Below are 17,001 nucleotides of genomic sequence, written 5' to 3' on the forward strand. Positions count from 1 at the left end.
TCTTTACTGTGTCTCTGTAAGGCTTATCTCTAACATTTCTCCTTCCCTTTTCACTGTCCCCAGGTTGACGACAATCCATTTCTCCTCTTCTACCGTAAGCCCAATTCTTCCATTCTCCTGCCTCGGCTCCAAGTTACCCGAGTACCTATTTTATACTTTCTAGCACATCTGACTTATCTCAATTGATTTTTTTTTTTTTTTAAAGATTTTATTTTTTCCTTTTTCTCCCCAAAGCCCCCCGGTACATAGCTGTGTATTCTTCGTTGTGGGTCCTTCTAGTTGTGGCATGTGGGACGCTGCCTCAGCGTGGTCTGATGAGCAGTGCCATGTCCGCGCCCAGGATTCGAACTAACGAAACACTGGGCCGCCTGCAGCGGAGCGCGCAAACTTAACCACTCGGCCACGGGGCCAGCCCCTCAATTGATTTTTTCTTTCAATATTTCTTTCTAGTGAATGGTCTGGCTAATAAATGTGTTTGCGTTTGCCCCCCACCTCTGATGAGGAAGAGTCTTGCAAAGAAGCATGTTGTTGGAAGGTGTCTTCTTCATTTGTGGCATTTTATTATACCAAAATGAGTGGTAACCCAGCATGATGTGAGCAGCTATGACCATTTTTTTTTCAGTGATCTTGACATTTTCAGAAATGTGTTTAGCTGGTTAGAAAACTATATATAGTTGTCAAACTATTTTATTATAAATACATATGAATATTCTTAGAACTGTAAGAATTGTAAGGATATATAAAATGACCTTAAGATAGAGTTTGTTGGCTCTATATTTGTCTGTGACAATTCTGACTTTTGAAGACCTGTTCTGAATTGCTCTTGGCTGTGCAAAATTTTGGACTGAATTTCTTAGAACGCGTCTCTCCTTTTGTAGGATGTAAAAAGCTAGCCCATTAAGCTTCGAGATATGGTGAGGTGGGAAACCCTCTGGGTTGGAGTGCTTCTTTTTCTTCTGCCCTTAACCTGGGGCCATGGCGCAAGGTAGAGGTGTACCTTCTTCATTGTAGCTATGCCATGTTCTTAGAGAAACCTGTCTCTTTGAGGGACAATAAAGCAGAGTGGGGACTAGATCCTCTTCTATTTTTTTGTCCTCCTGTGTTCTATGTCACAAACTGGCTTTTTGGAAATATGACTCCCTTGAACAAAACGGAACAAAAATTACCAGGGCCTAATCTCACTGTTGGGAAATATGTGGGCCCCTGAAGGGGAAGGCCATGGTCTTTAAACATTTTATCTATATCTCATGCCAATGGTCCTTGGCAGTTTCTCTACTGTTTTATGGTTATTTTTGTTCTTATTTTATTTTTTTATCTTGATCAGTGTTGTTCATCAGCACAGAACATTTTCTGCCTTGCTAGAAATTTTCTGTATTTGCATTGTGAAATTTGGTAGCCATTAGCCACATGTGGCTTTGGAAGGCTTGAAATGTTCAAAAGGAGAGGCCTGACTTTTAATTTACTTAACTTTAATTAATTTAAATTTAAATAGCCACATGTGGCTAGTGGCTACCGTGTTGGAGAGTGCAGATCAACTTAAGGACGAGGTCTGTATTTGATTTACTTTTTCCCGTGTCTTTAGAGTACACCAGTTTATTTTCCTGGTGTTTGGTGAAACAGATGTGTTTGTTTGCCATGTTGCTTCCAAAAGTGCCCATGGCTAAGCTGACTGTATCGTTAGAAACTGTACAGCTTTGAGTTTGAAATTGAAGTTGGCTTGTAATGGTTAGTATGAAACTGGAATGATGTGACCTGAATTCTTTCTGCTTTCCAGAAATTTGTTGAAAGTGAGTTTAAAAAGCTGAAATAACCATAACTAAAAATTCCGGATTTACTTTAAAGTTCTAGGTGTCAGTATTCATGTTCAAGTAGGAAAACAACAAGGTATGTTGGTCAAGTGTTGCTTCCAATAACCCAAGGACAAGGAAATCTCTGTGATAGAAATAGGGCTGCCTTAATCAATGCCTAGGTGCTTATTTTATACTCTTTTTATTTTGTTTTTTTGAGTGGATTCCTCTTGACAGGTCTTGGACTTGTCAGTAATTAGGTGTTATAGGCATAGTTCATTTTGGATTCATGCATATTTTGTTTATACTTAGCACATAGCATCACACTGGGAACTTTAGAAATGAATCCAGAACTTTTATTTCAAATCATTGCAGGTTTCCTTTTTTGGCAACTCTGTGTTCTTACTCTTATGAAGCCTGTGTACAGCGACAGCTAATTTGGTGTTACCTGGAATAGAGGTTCCAAAATATTACCAACTTACTTACCTTAGGTAAAATACACTGGTTTAGTATTTTTTACTTAGGTGAGGCAAGTGGTTATTCGCAGATTCGATGTAGTGTAATAATATCTATGATAGTGTAATTTGGGTGGCAGAAAAAAATTAAATTAGTATTTCGAAATCAAGGTTTTTTGGGAAACTTGTTGATATTTAGTAAATTTATGGTCTAGGCTAAATTGAGCTTTAATGTTCATTATAAAGACTTATTTTTTGAAGTTTGATATTATGAGCAGGATATTTTTCTAAGCGTGTAAGGTATAAGATATAGTCCCTGAGTGGGAGGCTTACACTGTAGGTGGGCAGGTAGTATCTATGCTTGAAAAGGTATTCACAGGATGTGATATGTGTAGTGGGCCAAAAGAGTGTCTCAGATGGTAAGTTTTGGTAAGTTCACCCACAATTTGAGAGAAGGGTAGTTAGTGTTCCCTAAGGGTGATTGGAAAGACTTTATGGAGAAAGTAGGATTTGAACTGGGTTTTGAGGAAGCTAGAGGGTAGTAGAAAGAGAAAAGGAGGGCCCTGCAGGCAAGGAGACCAATGTGAGCAGAGGGCGGCATTCAGAATGTGCGTGGAGTATTTGGGAATAAGAAATGGACATGTTCTTTAGAATGAAGATTCCCTATGGGACCTATGAGGAGATAAAGTCAGCCTGGAAGCTAGAGGGGTGAAGTGTAGGGCTTTGATTGCTGGACCAAATTATTCTGAAGGAAATAAGGAGCCATTAAACATTTTTGAATAGTGGAGGATATATGAGACGTGAGATTTTATGAAGATTAATTTCTCCAGTGGAAGACAGGGCAGAGGAGAGAGAGAATTTAAACACTAAAGATGTGGGAAGAAGAGGATCTGGACTTCTATTGCTAAAATAGGAATAGAAAAGGAAAGGGTGGCGGCTGGCCCAGTGGCAGAGTGGTTAAGTTCACATGCTCCACTTTGGTGGCCCTGGGTTTGTGGGTTCGGATCCTGGCCACGGACCTACACACTGCTCATCAAGCCATGTTGTGGTGGCATCCCACATACAAAAAAAATACAGGAAGATTGGCACAGATGTTGGCTCAGGGCCAGTCCTCCCCCCCAAAAAAAAGATAAAAAAAAAGAAAAGGAAAGGATAACTTAGAGTAGTAGCTTATTTGATATATAAGAATTAAATTAATAATTACTTGTTGCCCTACTTTGAGTAGGAGGTTTCATGTTTGAGTGGCTGGGAGAAGCCGAATGTTTTTAGTCTGGAGGGCTGATTAGAAGGAAAGATGGGTGAGTTTTAGACCTTCTGAGTTCCACTGATGGAAGGACCTGTAGATGTGAAGTCTAGCGGGTAGTTGAGGATGGAAAAGATTGATGCTGGGTCTTGAGTTAGGAGCCATCTATTTTCCATAGGGTTATCACTTAAACTCGTGGCAGTGGATGATCTGCAGACTGATGACTGTATCCTGGAGAGGTACGGGGGGGAGAGACGGAGATGAGCCGGTGTGTCATATAATACAGAAAGTTCAGGGAGAGTGAAACTCAAAGAAAAGACGACTGGATTTAAGATACTTGACAACTGAGAGCAAGGTTTGGATGGAATAGTTGGAATTGGAACCCAGAGTACTTGAGCTTTATGATGCAAGTATACTTGGTGGTAAAGAAATAAAACCAGGAAGCATAGGCCACATACATTTTATGTTCATGTTGGTTCTTTCTTTGCCTGCTTTTTAATCCTTTTACTTAATGTCCTGGCAGGGGAATAAAAGGAGGTAGAACTCAAAACTGTCCAATTAGTTCCCTCTTAAGAGACTTGTTATGGTAACTGGATGGCATTAGTAGGGTGAAACCATTAGTTATTTGGATTACTAAGAATCAGTTATATACTGACCCTTATTCCTGAAGACAATTGAAATTTCATTCCAACTTTAATGAAAATAAAAATGAGCATTGATGTTACTGAAAATTAAATTTTTACTAAATACTACATTTTTTGAAAATCTTCAGTTTCTATGCAGATTTTGGACCTCTGAACTTGGCAATGGTGTACAGATACTGCTGTAAACTAAACAAGAAACTAAAAGTGAGTATTGTGGTGATGTTTACATTTTAGTATTAAAAATTTGAACTGTGAATTCTAACCAATGGGATTGCTGCACACACACCGTTTGGTCAGGTCATCTTGATCTTTGGAAATTTATGTGAGTAGTTCACCCAGCAGCTGAAATCGATCCATCTGATTACCCCATAAAGGGCATGTTAACCTCTTTCATTTTTCAGGATGAATTGAAATATGAGCTGAATGAAGTCATTGGAATAGTGATCCAAGAAAGAAAGCACAAATCCTTTCAGATCATCGTTAATGAGTGTATCGAATTCCCTCTTAGGATGATTTTTCTGAAACCTTCAGTTCTGCTTCTAGATAATGTCACCAGGCTTTGAAGGGGCTCAAAGCATTATTGCACAGCAGGAACTCTGGAACATAAGCTTTGTCTGCTCAACGTTGAAATTTTTGCATATTCTTGAATGTCATCTCTGTAGAGTTGACAAGTAAGGTTGACGAACTAGTAGTTACAGAGCATGGACTTTACTTGTGATGACAGAATTCAGGTTATACGTTCAGTATTCATGTATATTTTTGATTTTACTTATGGCTTTTTTTTTCTCTTAAGTTCTAAGCATAATTTGAGGAAAAGTGACATCTACTTCTAATTTTGGTAAACTTATTTCTATCGTATAGAAAGAAAAGTTATCTTTTTCTTCCACCTTTCTAAATGAGGATCTTAAATGTAATGTTTCTGTTTGGAAGGTGAAATACTACATAGCATGCTCTTACAGATAACCGCTAAAGTATACCCCAGGGTAGTTTATTCTTTCTGCTGGGTTACCGGTGTGACAGTACAGCACCTTGTACATATTAACTACTTAATGATCGTCTTAAGATTTGATTGATTTTTATTGAATTTAGGAATACAAGTCTGTGGTGGAAAATTTCCCGTAGTATGTTGTGTATTTACGAATTCACAAATTTTTGCCATTGATCTCAAAATGCTAAATGCTCATGGAATGATACCAAAGAGGGATTTTTTTTTGTCAATAATCATATAACATAAAATCTGTTGCAATCAACTTTTTAAGGAATTAATTGTAAAATATTGTCTGACTTGAAAAGATGTATGTAAATTCCTTTAACTAAACCAGTCTACATTTTTTCAGAAAAGAAGCTACTACCTCTAGTTTAGAAAATAAAGTTGAAATTTTTGTTACCACCAAGGAAGCAAATAATATTCTAACAAGAATTTAGTATAAAAATATTAAATGGACTTTTAATGGAAGAATTAACAGAGAAAGAATAATTCATAAATAATTGAAGTTCATTTTTTCCTTTTGAGGACCTACGAATCTCTTTGCTTTCTTTGTTAGTCCTGTTAGTATGTAGTTGGTATGAACTGGGTATTATAATTAACAATTTGAGACCTGTCTACTATCTAGAGTGATTGAAGAGAAAGGATTCGTTATTAGGAAAACAAAATTTTTGGTCTGACTCAGTGTTGTACTTATAACAATTATATAAGTGTAGGTGGATTGAATTAAGACTAATTTTCTACCATATTCTATACTGAACAGTATGGGTAAGTATACACAAGGACTTATTTTGATTTGTTTTCATTTACAAAGCTTTCTTAGAACACTGTGAAAGTTTAATAACATTCAGGTAGTCCTCTGGGTTCGTTTCAGTGGTGAGGTAATGTTGAATGCCTGGAATGACATTTTTGGCTTTCGTACAATCAGTGGGCATCCTGTTAGTTGCTGAAGGAATGAATTTTCAAGCTCAAAGGTTAAGAAGTCATGGGTTATCTCAATAAAGCATACCAAGTAGACTCTCTCTATTAGGAGAAAAAGACCAATTCAAAGCCGCCACTGCTGCAGCCTTGTGGAATCTCAGTTTCTTCAGCTATAAATAGGGATTATAGAGCTCTCACAGGGAGGTGGTTAGGATTATGTTAGAAAATATATGTAAAAGACCTTTGTAAATTTTAAAGTCCTAAACAGAAGAAAGTTACTAATGTAATTGACACCTGTGCATTCTGATGGGAAATACATTAAAGACAGTTCTTCAACAAAGGTTATGAACACATTCGCAGTCTCATAGCTGTCGTCTCCAGTATAATTTTAGGTATCTAAATGACCATTTAGTCCAGCCTCCTGATTTTATAGGTGCAGAAAGAGAGGCCTGGGAGAGGCAGGTGACTTGCCCAAGGCTGCGAGGTAAAGTCGGGGCTAACTTTCAGGGCTCTTGACTGCTTTCTTCATGCTCCTTCTTTCCACCTTCAGTGGTAGCTGCAGCCTCGGGTTTATAATCTTTCCATGCTCACTCACGGCATTGCCCTGACTGGCTTCACCTTGTTGTTCTGTAGTGGCCTTGAGCTCTTCTGCCTCTTTTGCTTAGTGACTGTTACTGCCACTCCGGCTGCTTTGCTTCTAGGAAACCAGACTTTGAATGTACCCTTCTTGTTACACCTCCCCCTCTTTTGTCTCTCTCACCCTCGTGTAATCTCCAGACCGTCTCTCTCCTTATTCTCTCAGTCCATCGGCTCCCTGCTGATGTCTCTTGTCTGCAGCCTGTGGCACTCATTTTGGTAAGATCGTTGGGCACCTTGCATCCATGCCTTTTGTCTTGCTTGCCTTGACAACTCTCACCCTTGCCGTCTTCCCAGTGGGTGACTTCATGCACTCATTTACTGATCTACTGACGATTGCAGTGTCCCTGCCACTCCCAGCCTTGCACTTTACTCTGAACTACACCACTGCTCCACACAATTGCTTGTGACGCCCAGTCTTACTGGAATGTCCTTCCTTCTGGTTTGATAACCCTGTTCTTTGAGCCCTTGGTTAGGCACCTCTGCTTCTAGTATGTCTCCTTGTCCTTCTGGACGGGGTTGGAGGTGCCTCCCTTGTTTTCCCATAGTTCTCTGTGCAGATCTCTGTTATTGATGAATTATAATTACCTGTTTGCATCTTTCTTTCTCAATAGACTATGAGCTTCTAGAGGATGGTGACGTGTGATATAATTTTGTGTCCCTAGTGTCCAGCACAGGGTCACCAAATATGCAGAAACTTCTGTTGACCTAATCATGATGCCCTTGACTTACAGGTTCTCTTTTATCTTTTTGCCTCTAGAAGTTTCAGAGTAGTCCACCCCCAGCATGTTCACATCCTCTCTACGCACAGATTTCTTCATTGTCTGCTGTCTCCCTTGGCCTTCTTTATTCTACTGAAACTGCTCTGGTGACATCTTAACACTGAATCGGAGGGTGTTTACTTTGTCTTCAAATTCCTTTACTTCTCTGAATAATTTGGCCTATTTTAACCAATAACAACTTCTTAGAATATTTCTCTTGTGGTTTCCTAATTCTTTTAGACATGTTTTATTTTCTACTTTGGAAATTTTTATTTCTTCCAAGAAAGCTTTTACGATTTTTCTCCTTTATTTCATACCTTAGGTAAATAGGTAATATTTTGCAGTACATTCTATTCTAAACCCAACTTTCTTATTTATTATATATCAAAAGGTATTTTTTCAAGTTGACGTTTTGAGGTGGTGATTTATTGCTGTTTTTCTCTGTGTCAGTATGCGTTCTATTCCCAATGGCCTTTGTTTTAATTCTGTTGATTAGAATGGAAAATTATTCATCAAACATCTGCTTAGGTTAAAAAACTAAAAGCAGAAACCACTGTCACTAACAAAAATCCTGTTTCTTATTTTAAACTATACTTTAAAAAGTGTAAGTACTAAGAGTTATGCAGTAGTAGTTTGTTGTTTGCTATTTTTGGTCAGTAGTTACCATAATGAGGGAGCAGTCAAAAGAAAGGAAGATTTATTGCAGTAAGAACAATTTGTAAACAGTGTATGTTGTTTAATATAAAATGTCATCAATGATTGATCGGCTTAACCAGGAATTATTAATCTGGTATTTCAAGAGATCCATAATCCCCTGAAATTAGATGTAAAATTGTGTGTATTTAAATTTGTTCCTGAGAGGATTCATAACTTTTTTTTTCATTTTCTTTAGATAGCATTGGTTTATAATATTATGTAAATTTCAAGTGTACATAATTATATTTTGACTTCTGTATAGACTACATCATGTTCACCACGAAAGACTAATTACCATCCATCACCATATACATGTGCCCTTTTGCCCCTTTTGCTTTGCCCCCCTCCGCCTTTCTTTCTTGTAACCATCAATCAAATCTCTGTGTCTGTGTGTTTATTTGTTGTTGTTTTTGTTTTTATCTTTCACATATGAGTGAAATCATATGGTATTTGGCTTTCTCGTCTGACTTATTTTACTTAGCATAGTACCCTCAAGGTCTATCCATGTTGTCACAAGTGGCTGACTTTCATCTTTTTTTATGGCTGAGTAGTATTCCATTGTTTATATATACTACTCCATCTTTATCCATTCATCCATTGATAGGCTCTTAGGTTGTTTCCAAGTCTTGACTATTGTGAATAATGCTGCAGTGAACACAGGGGTGTAAATACCTTTTTGAATTAGTGTTTTCATGTTCTTTGGATAAATATCCAGAAGTGGAATTGCTTGATCATATGGTAGTTCTATTCTTAATTTTTTTGAGGTCTCTTTATACTGTTTTGCATAGTGTCTGCATCAGTTTATATTCCTATCAGTAGTGTATGAGGGTTCCCTTTTCTCCACATCTTTGCCAACACTTGTTATTTCTTATCTTTTTAATTATAGCTATTCTGACAGACGTGAAGTGATATTTCATTATAGTTTTGATTTGCATTTCCCTAATATTTTCTATATCATAACTTTTTAACAGATTCTCAAAGGGATTCTTGGCACAGACAATGCCAAGAACACTGGGCTAGAATATTAAGTCTTCTAAGAGAGAAAGCCTTACTAAGAAAAGACAAAGTAGTAGTATTTTAGAAAACAAAATTCAAATTACTCAGTTACTTCAAAATTACTCAGTTAAGAAAATCTTTCAGTTATTGATTCAATAATCTGAAAGTTTTATAAAGATAATATGATTGAACCAGCTTTTCCTAAAATAGTCAATACAGATTTGCCTTTTTCTCAGGGAAAAATAAAACCCCAGCCTGGGGCAAAAATATCTAAGAGCATCACTGACAAAAGGGGACATTTTCAAAGGCAGTGTTTTTTTTTTTAATACCTGCTCCTATGAATCAACAGGACAATTATAGTAATCTTGAGGATGATTTTAAAAAGGTTTGAAAGAATATTGACAGAAGTGTAATTTTAAATGTACCCAACATCCCACATAGCCCTTTCAGGTAAAAGTAGAAGGGAGGTGGGTGCGGTGAAATGGATGATTGTATTATAGCACTGAAGGTACCTGGCAGGTGGTGGGGCTTGGGGAATGTCCTTGTTGCTGGACGAATCAGTGCAGTAATCCTATCTGGTAACCAGGCGCCTGCCATGGTGTCAGGTGGTTGTACACAAGAACTCTTTTGATATAATGATCAGACCACCCTCCTATTATAACTACAAAAACATGTCAAAGATTTCTTCATGAGGTTATCTTCTGTTTCAGGTTCATGGGCTTTGGGAGGAAAAAAGCAAGCTACCCTCTGGACGCAGTTCATGTAGTTTAAAGCGGTCTCCAGGGTTCGAAAGCAGTGTTAATTCCCCTGGGAGTGAGCATACCTAGTTCACAAGGCACGGAGCCCTTATCCCCATTCAGAAATCCTCAGGCAAGAAGAACCCCTTTTACAGAGAATCCCCAAATGCCTTCAACTCGATTATCAGCACGATCAAGTAATCTTTATAAGCAACTTTTCTCTGACATTTTTGACTTCTCCTTTAATCAAATGTGTCATTTCATTAATGAAACATAATGGGTTTGAAACGAAGTAGACCATACAGAGACACCTTTTTCTTTTTAAAGAAACTATTCAATCTATTTTATTTTAGCTGTAAATAAATCATAAACCATATTTTGTTTTGTACAGCCAAAGAAAATTTTCAAGAATATCCCTTTCCTGGGAAAGTTGGAGGTAAAACATGTAGAGGTCATGGCTGCTCTCAGGAAGACCTGTTCATTTTATCGCTTTTGCAATGAGATGACTACCAATTGCTATGGAGACGCTGATTGCTGCGGCCATTACTGGGCTAGCCTAGTCACCTGTAAGAGAATGATGCCTTGGTCACCATGGTCCCTGTGCTGTAATCTACTTAATCTGGCCACCATCACTGGCAGAGCTTGCTTGTTTAGGAAAATGCATGGGCTCTATTTTTTATTAGAGAGCATATTATCCCGCCTATACTAATGTCTTCCTTAGCTCCATCAGGCTGATTCACACAGCTTCATTAAGCACGGTGTTCTAAACAAATGACTTGAGGATTTTATTTTTAAGCATGGCAAACAACTTTACTGAAAGGCTGCTTAAAGATCTGTTTCTTTAAATTGGCCATTAATTCTTTTGTTTTTGTTTTTTTGGCTTTGAGCTTAATTGCATCACCTTTTGTTTTTGAATAGTTAGGTAGTTGGTGCTCTCCTGATTTAAGCCGAACAAGTGCAAGATTTGTGTATGTCATCATAATCCAAGGATAGCCTGGGCCATTTGTGATCTGTGTAGCGTTTCATCATTTTCTCTCTCCGAGTTGCTGTGACTTGTTTCTCACAAGGAGTGATCCCACTAGAATGCAACCTGTCACATAGCTTGTCTTTCCAAGGTAGAAAATGTCTGTTTGAGGTCAATACCCTCATCTTAATTTATATTGTTCTATCGCAGCAGTCCTGTACTTTGGTTTACAAGTACCATTAAACATTTATATGCTATATTACACACTTGTCATGATTTACATTAAGAGTGGTGAAACTTTGACTTTCACTCAGGTAAGCAATACAGGTCTGGAAATCTCTATAGGTTTGATTATGTTAATTGATAGAAATTCAATACTAAATCCCATTTTTTTATCTACTGTTTTTTATCTCATTAAATGAAACAGTTACTGTACCTGTAATTAAGATCATTCCATTGCTCCTTGCTGTGCTGTGAATGCATCTCTAGGTAGTTACTCTCTTCTGTTTGTAATAAGCCTTGGCCAATATTTTCCCCTTGTTTAGCATCAAATATTCATTAGGTTGTGACCGCTTATGAGCCATGAGACTGGGGTTCTGCTCCCCTCATTACCACATTGCTCAGCACTGTGCTTGATGCTCAGCAGCTGCTCAGTTCATGCTGCTAGAACCAACCAGAACTTTCTTCGGCCACAGTATCCCATCACCCAGATTCAGCCAACTGGTTGCCTTTGGGCAGCATTCAGTCCACAGACATCTTGGTTTAGGCATGAATGCTGTTTAAAATTTTTGAATTCGTGGTCAAAAATCTGCAATTTATGAAAATTTCCCTTATATTCTGGATTTCTGGCTTCTTTCAAATATTGCAGTATCTGGTTATGGGCCCAGATTCCTGCATGGGAACAGCAGGTTGGAGCCAGGTCTGCTTTGGATGGGGCACGCTTTTCTAGTTTGCCAACTGACCCACTTCAAGTTCTTGGCCCCCGAGGGCATCCGAGTGGACCCTCTGTGATAACATCCTTTAAGGCAGCTTAGTTACTGAAGCATTGAAGGAACTTGTTCCTAAGGTGTTTTTGCCTGGAATGCAAGAATTTACAAATTATGATAAAGTTTTCTGAGGGATCTGGGGAAATGTGTTTTTTATACCATGCTTTTAAAAGCCATATGGCAGATTTGGAGTTTCTGAAAGAATTTAAATGTCTTTTGAGGCTGGTTGACCAGATGGACAGTGTTTAGGATCCATACAGAACATTTCCAGGGGTGTGACCAGTCACGTTTTCAGGCAGCTCTTCAAAATTTAGCAGTATCTTAGAGTAGTGGATTTCAATGTGTGGTCCCTGCACCAGCAGCATCAGCATTACCAGGGAACTGGTTAGAAATGCAGATTCTCAGGCCCTGCTCCACCAAATCAGAAAACTCTGGGGGTGAGGCCCAGCAATCTGTATTTCAGTAAGCCCTCCAGGTGACGGACCAGTCTGTTAAGAGGATGAAGTATAACAATAATGTAATAATAACATATAATTTAGATTGATGTTTAGTTTGTTTTTTATTTCTGAAAAGTTTGAATAATATTGAACAATGCAGCCTGAGACTTATTTAAAATTTCAACCATGAAACTTGATACGGCCTTATAATTGAGATTTACACAAATTTTCAAGCTCAGTGAGAGTGTTCTGGATTTCTCCCATCTACCACAATTGCTGAGAGAACTCAGCTCTCTGTGATCTGACCCAGGAGATCTTGGCCAAGTGTGATAAACCAGGCCCTCTCTGGCTCCTGGATTATGTTCTTTTGGTAAAAAAGAGACACATTATGCTCATTATATTTCAGGCTTGCCCAGGACCTCTGGTTTGGGAGTCACTCTGTGTCTAGTCAGATCCCTCTGGCACTGTTCCTTTTGCTTTGAGAAATGTTGGAATGTAGCAAATGACCAATAAATGTTAGCTGTTGTTGTTGTTGCTGTTGTTATAGGGGCTGGCTGTGTCCACTTAGGTTAAGAAGATTCAGAAGGCTGTACACTCGAGTTTCCAAGTAGAAATCTAAAATATAGTAGCTGCAGGTTATAATTTGTAATGTGTCATGGGCAGCCTTGCTGCAGAGCAGGCAAATGGTCCAGAGATCTCAGTATTCTTTCTGTGACATCCTCCCCTTTATAGTTAAGACTGTATTCATTTCATTTACCAATTTCTGACTTGACTTTGCTATTGTACAGTGTTTTTGTAACCTTTAAGCTTCTCATGTAAAGCAAAAAGAATCTATAAGAGATCAGACAGTTCACTGACAGCCAGAGGAGATGGCATGACCTTGCAGGTGCTCTCCTTTGAGGGGCCTGGTCAGCCTACCAGACCACAGAGGAGACAGGTCAGAGTAAGAAAGAGGCAGCTGTCCAGTTCGGAGGCATGAACTTCTCCTGGTATTAGGGCAGGATCTAAGAAAGTATCTACTAGGCTTATTCATAAAATAGAGTCCTATTGTCTGCAGATGGCCTTTCTCTCCCAGCATGCTAACGTTCTTCCATGAAAGATCTGGAAGGATGAACCAAATGTTCCTGTAAAGAACTTTAGTCATCAGTGTCTCTAATGGATAGTATTGTTTCTTCTAGATTGCTTTGATATGTAATAGATAGTTTTTTTTTTTTTTTTGAAGAGAGGGACGTGTTTAATATTTGAAAGAATAAAACATTAAACAGTTTGTATATAACAACCCAATCATATAGAGCATCAACTAAGGCAAAATGTTTTGCTGTCCCTGAGTTTTTTTTTCAGTGCCAGAATATCTCCTCTGTTGAGCAGCATTGTGATACTGGGGCAGGGTGACCCGTAAGAGGCAGGCCTGGCTGTGGCAAGGAGGGAGATTAGGACAAGGCCAGTAGTCCATAAGATTTTTCTCTCTTATCATTCACTTTGAATTAGTTTTGATTCGTTGAGTGAGAACTCAGCTCCCTGTGATCTGACCTAGGAGACAGGGGCCACACTTCACTAAGCAGAAGGTCATTTCTTGACTGTAGTGCTTTTGAGACTTAACTGAGAAAAACACTTAAAGTCCAAAAACATCTAAGTAAGCTAAATGCTAGGAGCTTTAAAAATTTTCCTAAAAATCAAGTAGAAAACTCTCATTTAAAAAAGTCAGTTATTGTAATATACAGCATGGTAACTATAGTTAATAAAACTGTATTGTATATTTGAAAGTTGGTAAGAGAGAAATCGTAAAAGCTCTCATCAGAAGAAAAAAGTTTTCTAACTATGTCTGATGATGGATGTTAAAAAAACAAAAAGTCGGTTATGTTTCCATCCTGTAGGCCGTTTCCAACAGGAGGTGTTTTAAAATGGTTAAAATTTCTAGGTGAATTTTGTGAAGAATATTCTTTATCTGAAATAATTTCTGAAAGCTTGTAAAATTCTTCTGAAGTCCTTAAAATTTTAATTTGTATTATATTTACTTAAAAAACTTGTAGATATACAGTGAAAAAAATTTTCTTTCAGAATTCTGTCCTCCAGCTTCATGATTCCCGTTCTGTTCTCTGCATTCCATATACTTTAGAATAAGAGAGAGAAAAACAAAAAACAAGTGAAGACAGGGCCAGACCCGGTGGCCTGGTGGTTAAGTTTGGTGCACTCCGCTTCAGCGGCCTGGGTTCGGTTCCCAGGAACAGACCTACACACCCGTCATCGGTGGCCACACTGTAATGGCAGCTTACATACAAAATTGAGGAAGATTGGCAATAGATATTAGCTCAGGGTGGATCTTCCTCAGCAAAAACAAAAAAAACCCCAAGCAAACACAAGAAGTTCAAAAACAAACACACAGAAAAGACCATTGGTGATGAAAGAACACCAATATGTGTTTGTCACTTTTGGCAAGTGATTTGTAAAATAAGTTTAATTCCACACTATTAAATTATAACAAGAGTTGGTTATGAAACCTAAATTCTTAGTAGAAAAGAGCATCAAAACAGATAATCCGAACTTCAAGGTAGATTGTTGATATGTTCTTCCCCATAGGTGTTTTAGGGAACCAGGAAGTGTAAAGAGTGAGAGGCTGGGAGCAAGAAGAGCTGAGTCCTTTTTCTATCTTTTTTTTTTTGAGGAAGATTAGCCGTGAGCTAAGTACCGCCAGTCCTCCTCTTTTCGCTGAGGAAGACTGGCCTTGAGCTAACATCTATGCCCATCTTCCTCTACTTTCTATGTGGGACGCCTACCATAGCATGGTGTGCCAAGCGGTGCCATGTCCGCACCTGGGATCCAAACCAGTGAATCCTGGCCCTCCAAGAAGCGGTAAGTGCAAACTTAACCGCTGCGCCACCGGGCCAGCCCCGAGCTGAGTCCTTATGTTCAGTCAAACGCAGGTTTATGGGGGCCTGGCCTGTGTAAGGTGGGCTTTAGATGTTTGGGATTCAGAGACCATAAAAGTTGCTTAGGTCTTAAGAGCCTTGACTCTGTTTTCAGTAAATCAAACATAACTTATTGGTGGAGAACAGTAAGTGGCAAACACAAACAAATATAATAAAACGGAAGAGGAACTGGCTAGGCAGACAATAGTTCCAAATTGAGAAAGCAAGTAGACAAGTGTCAGCACCATTGACAGCGACCTTGAAGCTTTAGATAACTTCAGTGTATTAACTTGATTAAGCTGAATTGAATAAAATATTATACATTTTTGTTGTTTATTTCATAGGCGTATTTTAGTCAGCCTGTGAGGAAATAAGGACTTTGGTAATGAGGCCCTCTATGTAGCAAACACTTATTTTTCAAAGTTCAATGAAGAAGGGCAATGCCATTTTCAGAGCTTGTGATTCTTTGTCATCGAAGAATTGCCTGGCCTGGCTGGGAGGGTCTCCGGGCTCGGGCTTGGTGCAGGGATACGTACGCACAGCTACGTTCTCTGTGGTTGCATGTTAAAGCCAGAATGTTGCAGTTTCATCTTAGCATAGACTTCAGTTGGAAGAGTTTCTTTTCCTTGTAGAAAATATCAGAGAAAGAAGGTATGTAGTTGAACTCTGTTGACATTTTTACAGGGGCTCTAAAAGTCGAGACTCTGTGAGCTGTGGTCAATGTGTGAGGTATAAAAAGCTGCTATTTTATAGTTGGTATGAATTTATAGACAGATGTTTAAATGTGCTTATGTGCCTGTATCTTGAAAACCATTTGTCAAAATACTATAACTATTTTGAAATATGAGAAAATTGAGCAGATTTCATTGAGCTGTATCTGTGTTCTCATTGTTTTATATTTATTTGTATTTTGATTAATAATTTGATTTCATTTTAACAGATCTTTTTATTTGTACACTTCTTTTCATGTTTAGCATGTATTCAACATACCATGTTGCTTATTTTGGATTTAGCTGAATACTTGAGCATGCAGCATATTGCCTGGCATATAGCAGGTGCTTAATAACTGTTTGAATCCATGAATGTTGTATTAAGATGTTTGCTGATATAATCCTTTTGATAGTTTAGCTTTTCCCATTAACCATTTATTTTCAGATAATTAAAAAGAGATCACTATAGAATATTCTAGAAAGAAAATGTTAATATTGCTGCTCTGGTTAATATATTAATAATTTATATATATTGTATTATAATTTAGCTAATATATTTAAAAACTTTAGAGAGGAAAATAGACTGGTTGACACATTTAAAAACAAACTATAAAATGAGAAGTCTAGATAACTTTTCTGGGAGTGGGGATGGTATGTAAGGAATGAAAAAGGGTGAATAGATTTGACTTATAAGATGAAGAGTAAATCTTCAAAAATGGCTCCTGCTACTAGAGATGCCAATAATTTAAGCATTTCCCACTGTATCAGTCTCCTTTCTTGGAGGAAAACATATTTGTTTCATCGTCAATTCTTACATCCTGATTGGGCTGGAAAAAATCTGAGCTAGTGACCCTCCACCCTCCAAATGCTCATGTCCAAATGTCATAGAAATTAAAGTTGAAAGTTTTTAAATTTAACTGATTGTGACATTTCTTTGGAAGAGATGATGTTTATCTTCTGTACATTTCAACATTGTCTCTGTGGTTACGCTTACTGTTTCTACTCCTTCTTTCTAGTCATACAGTTTATCAAGAAAGAAAATAGTGCACTACACCTGTTTTGATCAACGGAAAAGAGCCAATGCAGCATTTTTGATAGGTGCTTATGCTGTAAGTACTTTTTTCATGATTTTTTTTA

At 38.0% G+C, this 17,001-nt stretch overlaps 1 protein-coding gene across 17 annotated transcripts in view; it reads left to right on the forward strand.

Moving 5' to 3' along the window:
* Positions 1–17,001, forward strand: part of CDC14A (cell division cycle 14A) — a 158,729-nt gene that overhangs the window by 14,753 nt on the left and 126,975 nt on the right. For 7 of the 17 annotated variants that reach the window (XM_014851496.3, XM_070486923.1, XM_044748972.2 and 4 more), the window contains exons 3-4: positions 4,258–4,333; positions 16,881–16,973. In XM_014851496.3, the coding sequence (XP_014706982.1) occupies positions 4,258–4,333; positions 16,881–16,973 (169 nt within the window). Of the gene's footprint in view, positions 1–4,257; positions 4,334–10,252; positions 10,298–16,880; positions 16,974–17,001 lie in introns of all 17 variants that reach the window. The other 10 variants (XR_011494866.1, XM_044748971.2, XM_044748968.2 and 7 more) reach the window with 2 other exon arrangements.

Source organism: Equus asinus, chromosome 16 (genome assembly GCF_041296235.1).
Source record: "Equus asinus isolate D_3611 breed Donkey chromosome 16, EquAss-T2T_v2, whole genome shotgun sequence".
In the NCBI taxonomy this organism is placed as follows: domain Eukaryota; kingdom Metazoa; phylum Chordata; class Mammalia; order Perissodactyla; family Equidae; genus Equus; species Equus asinus.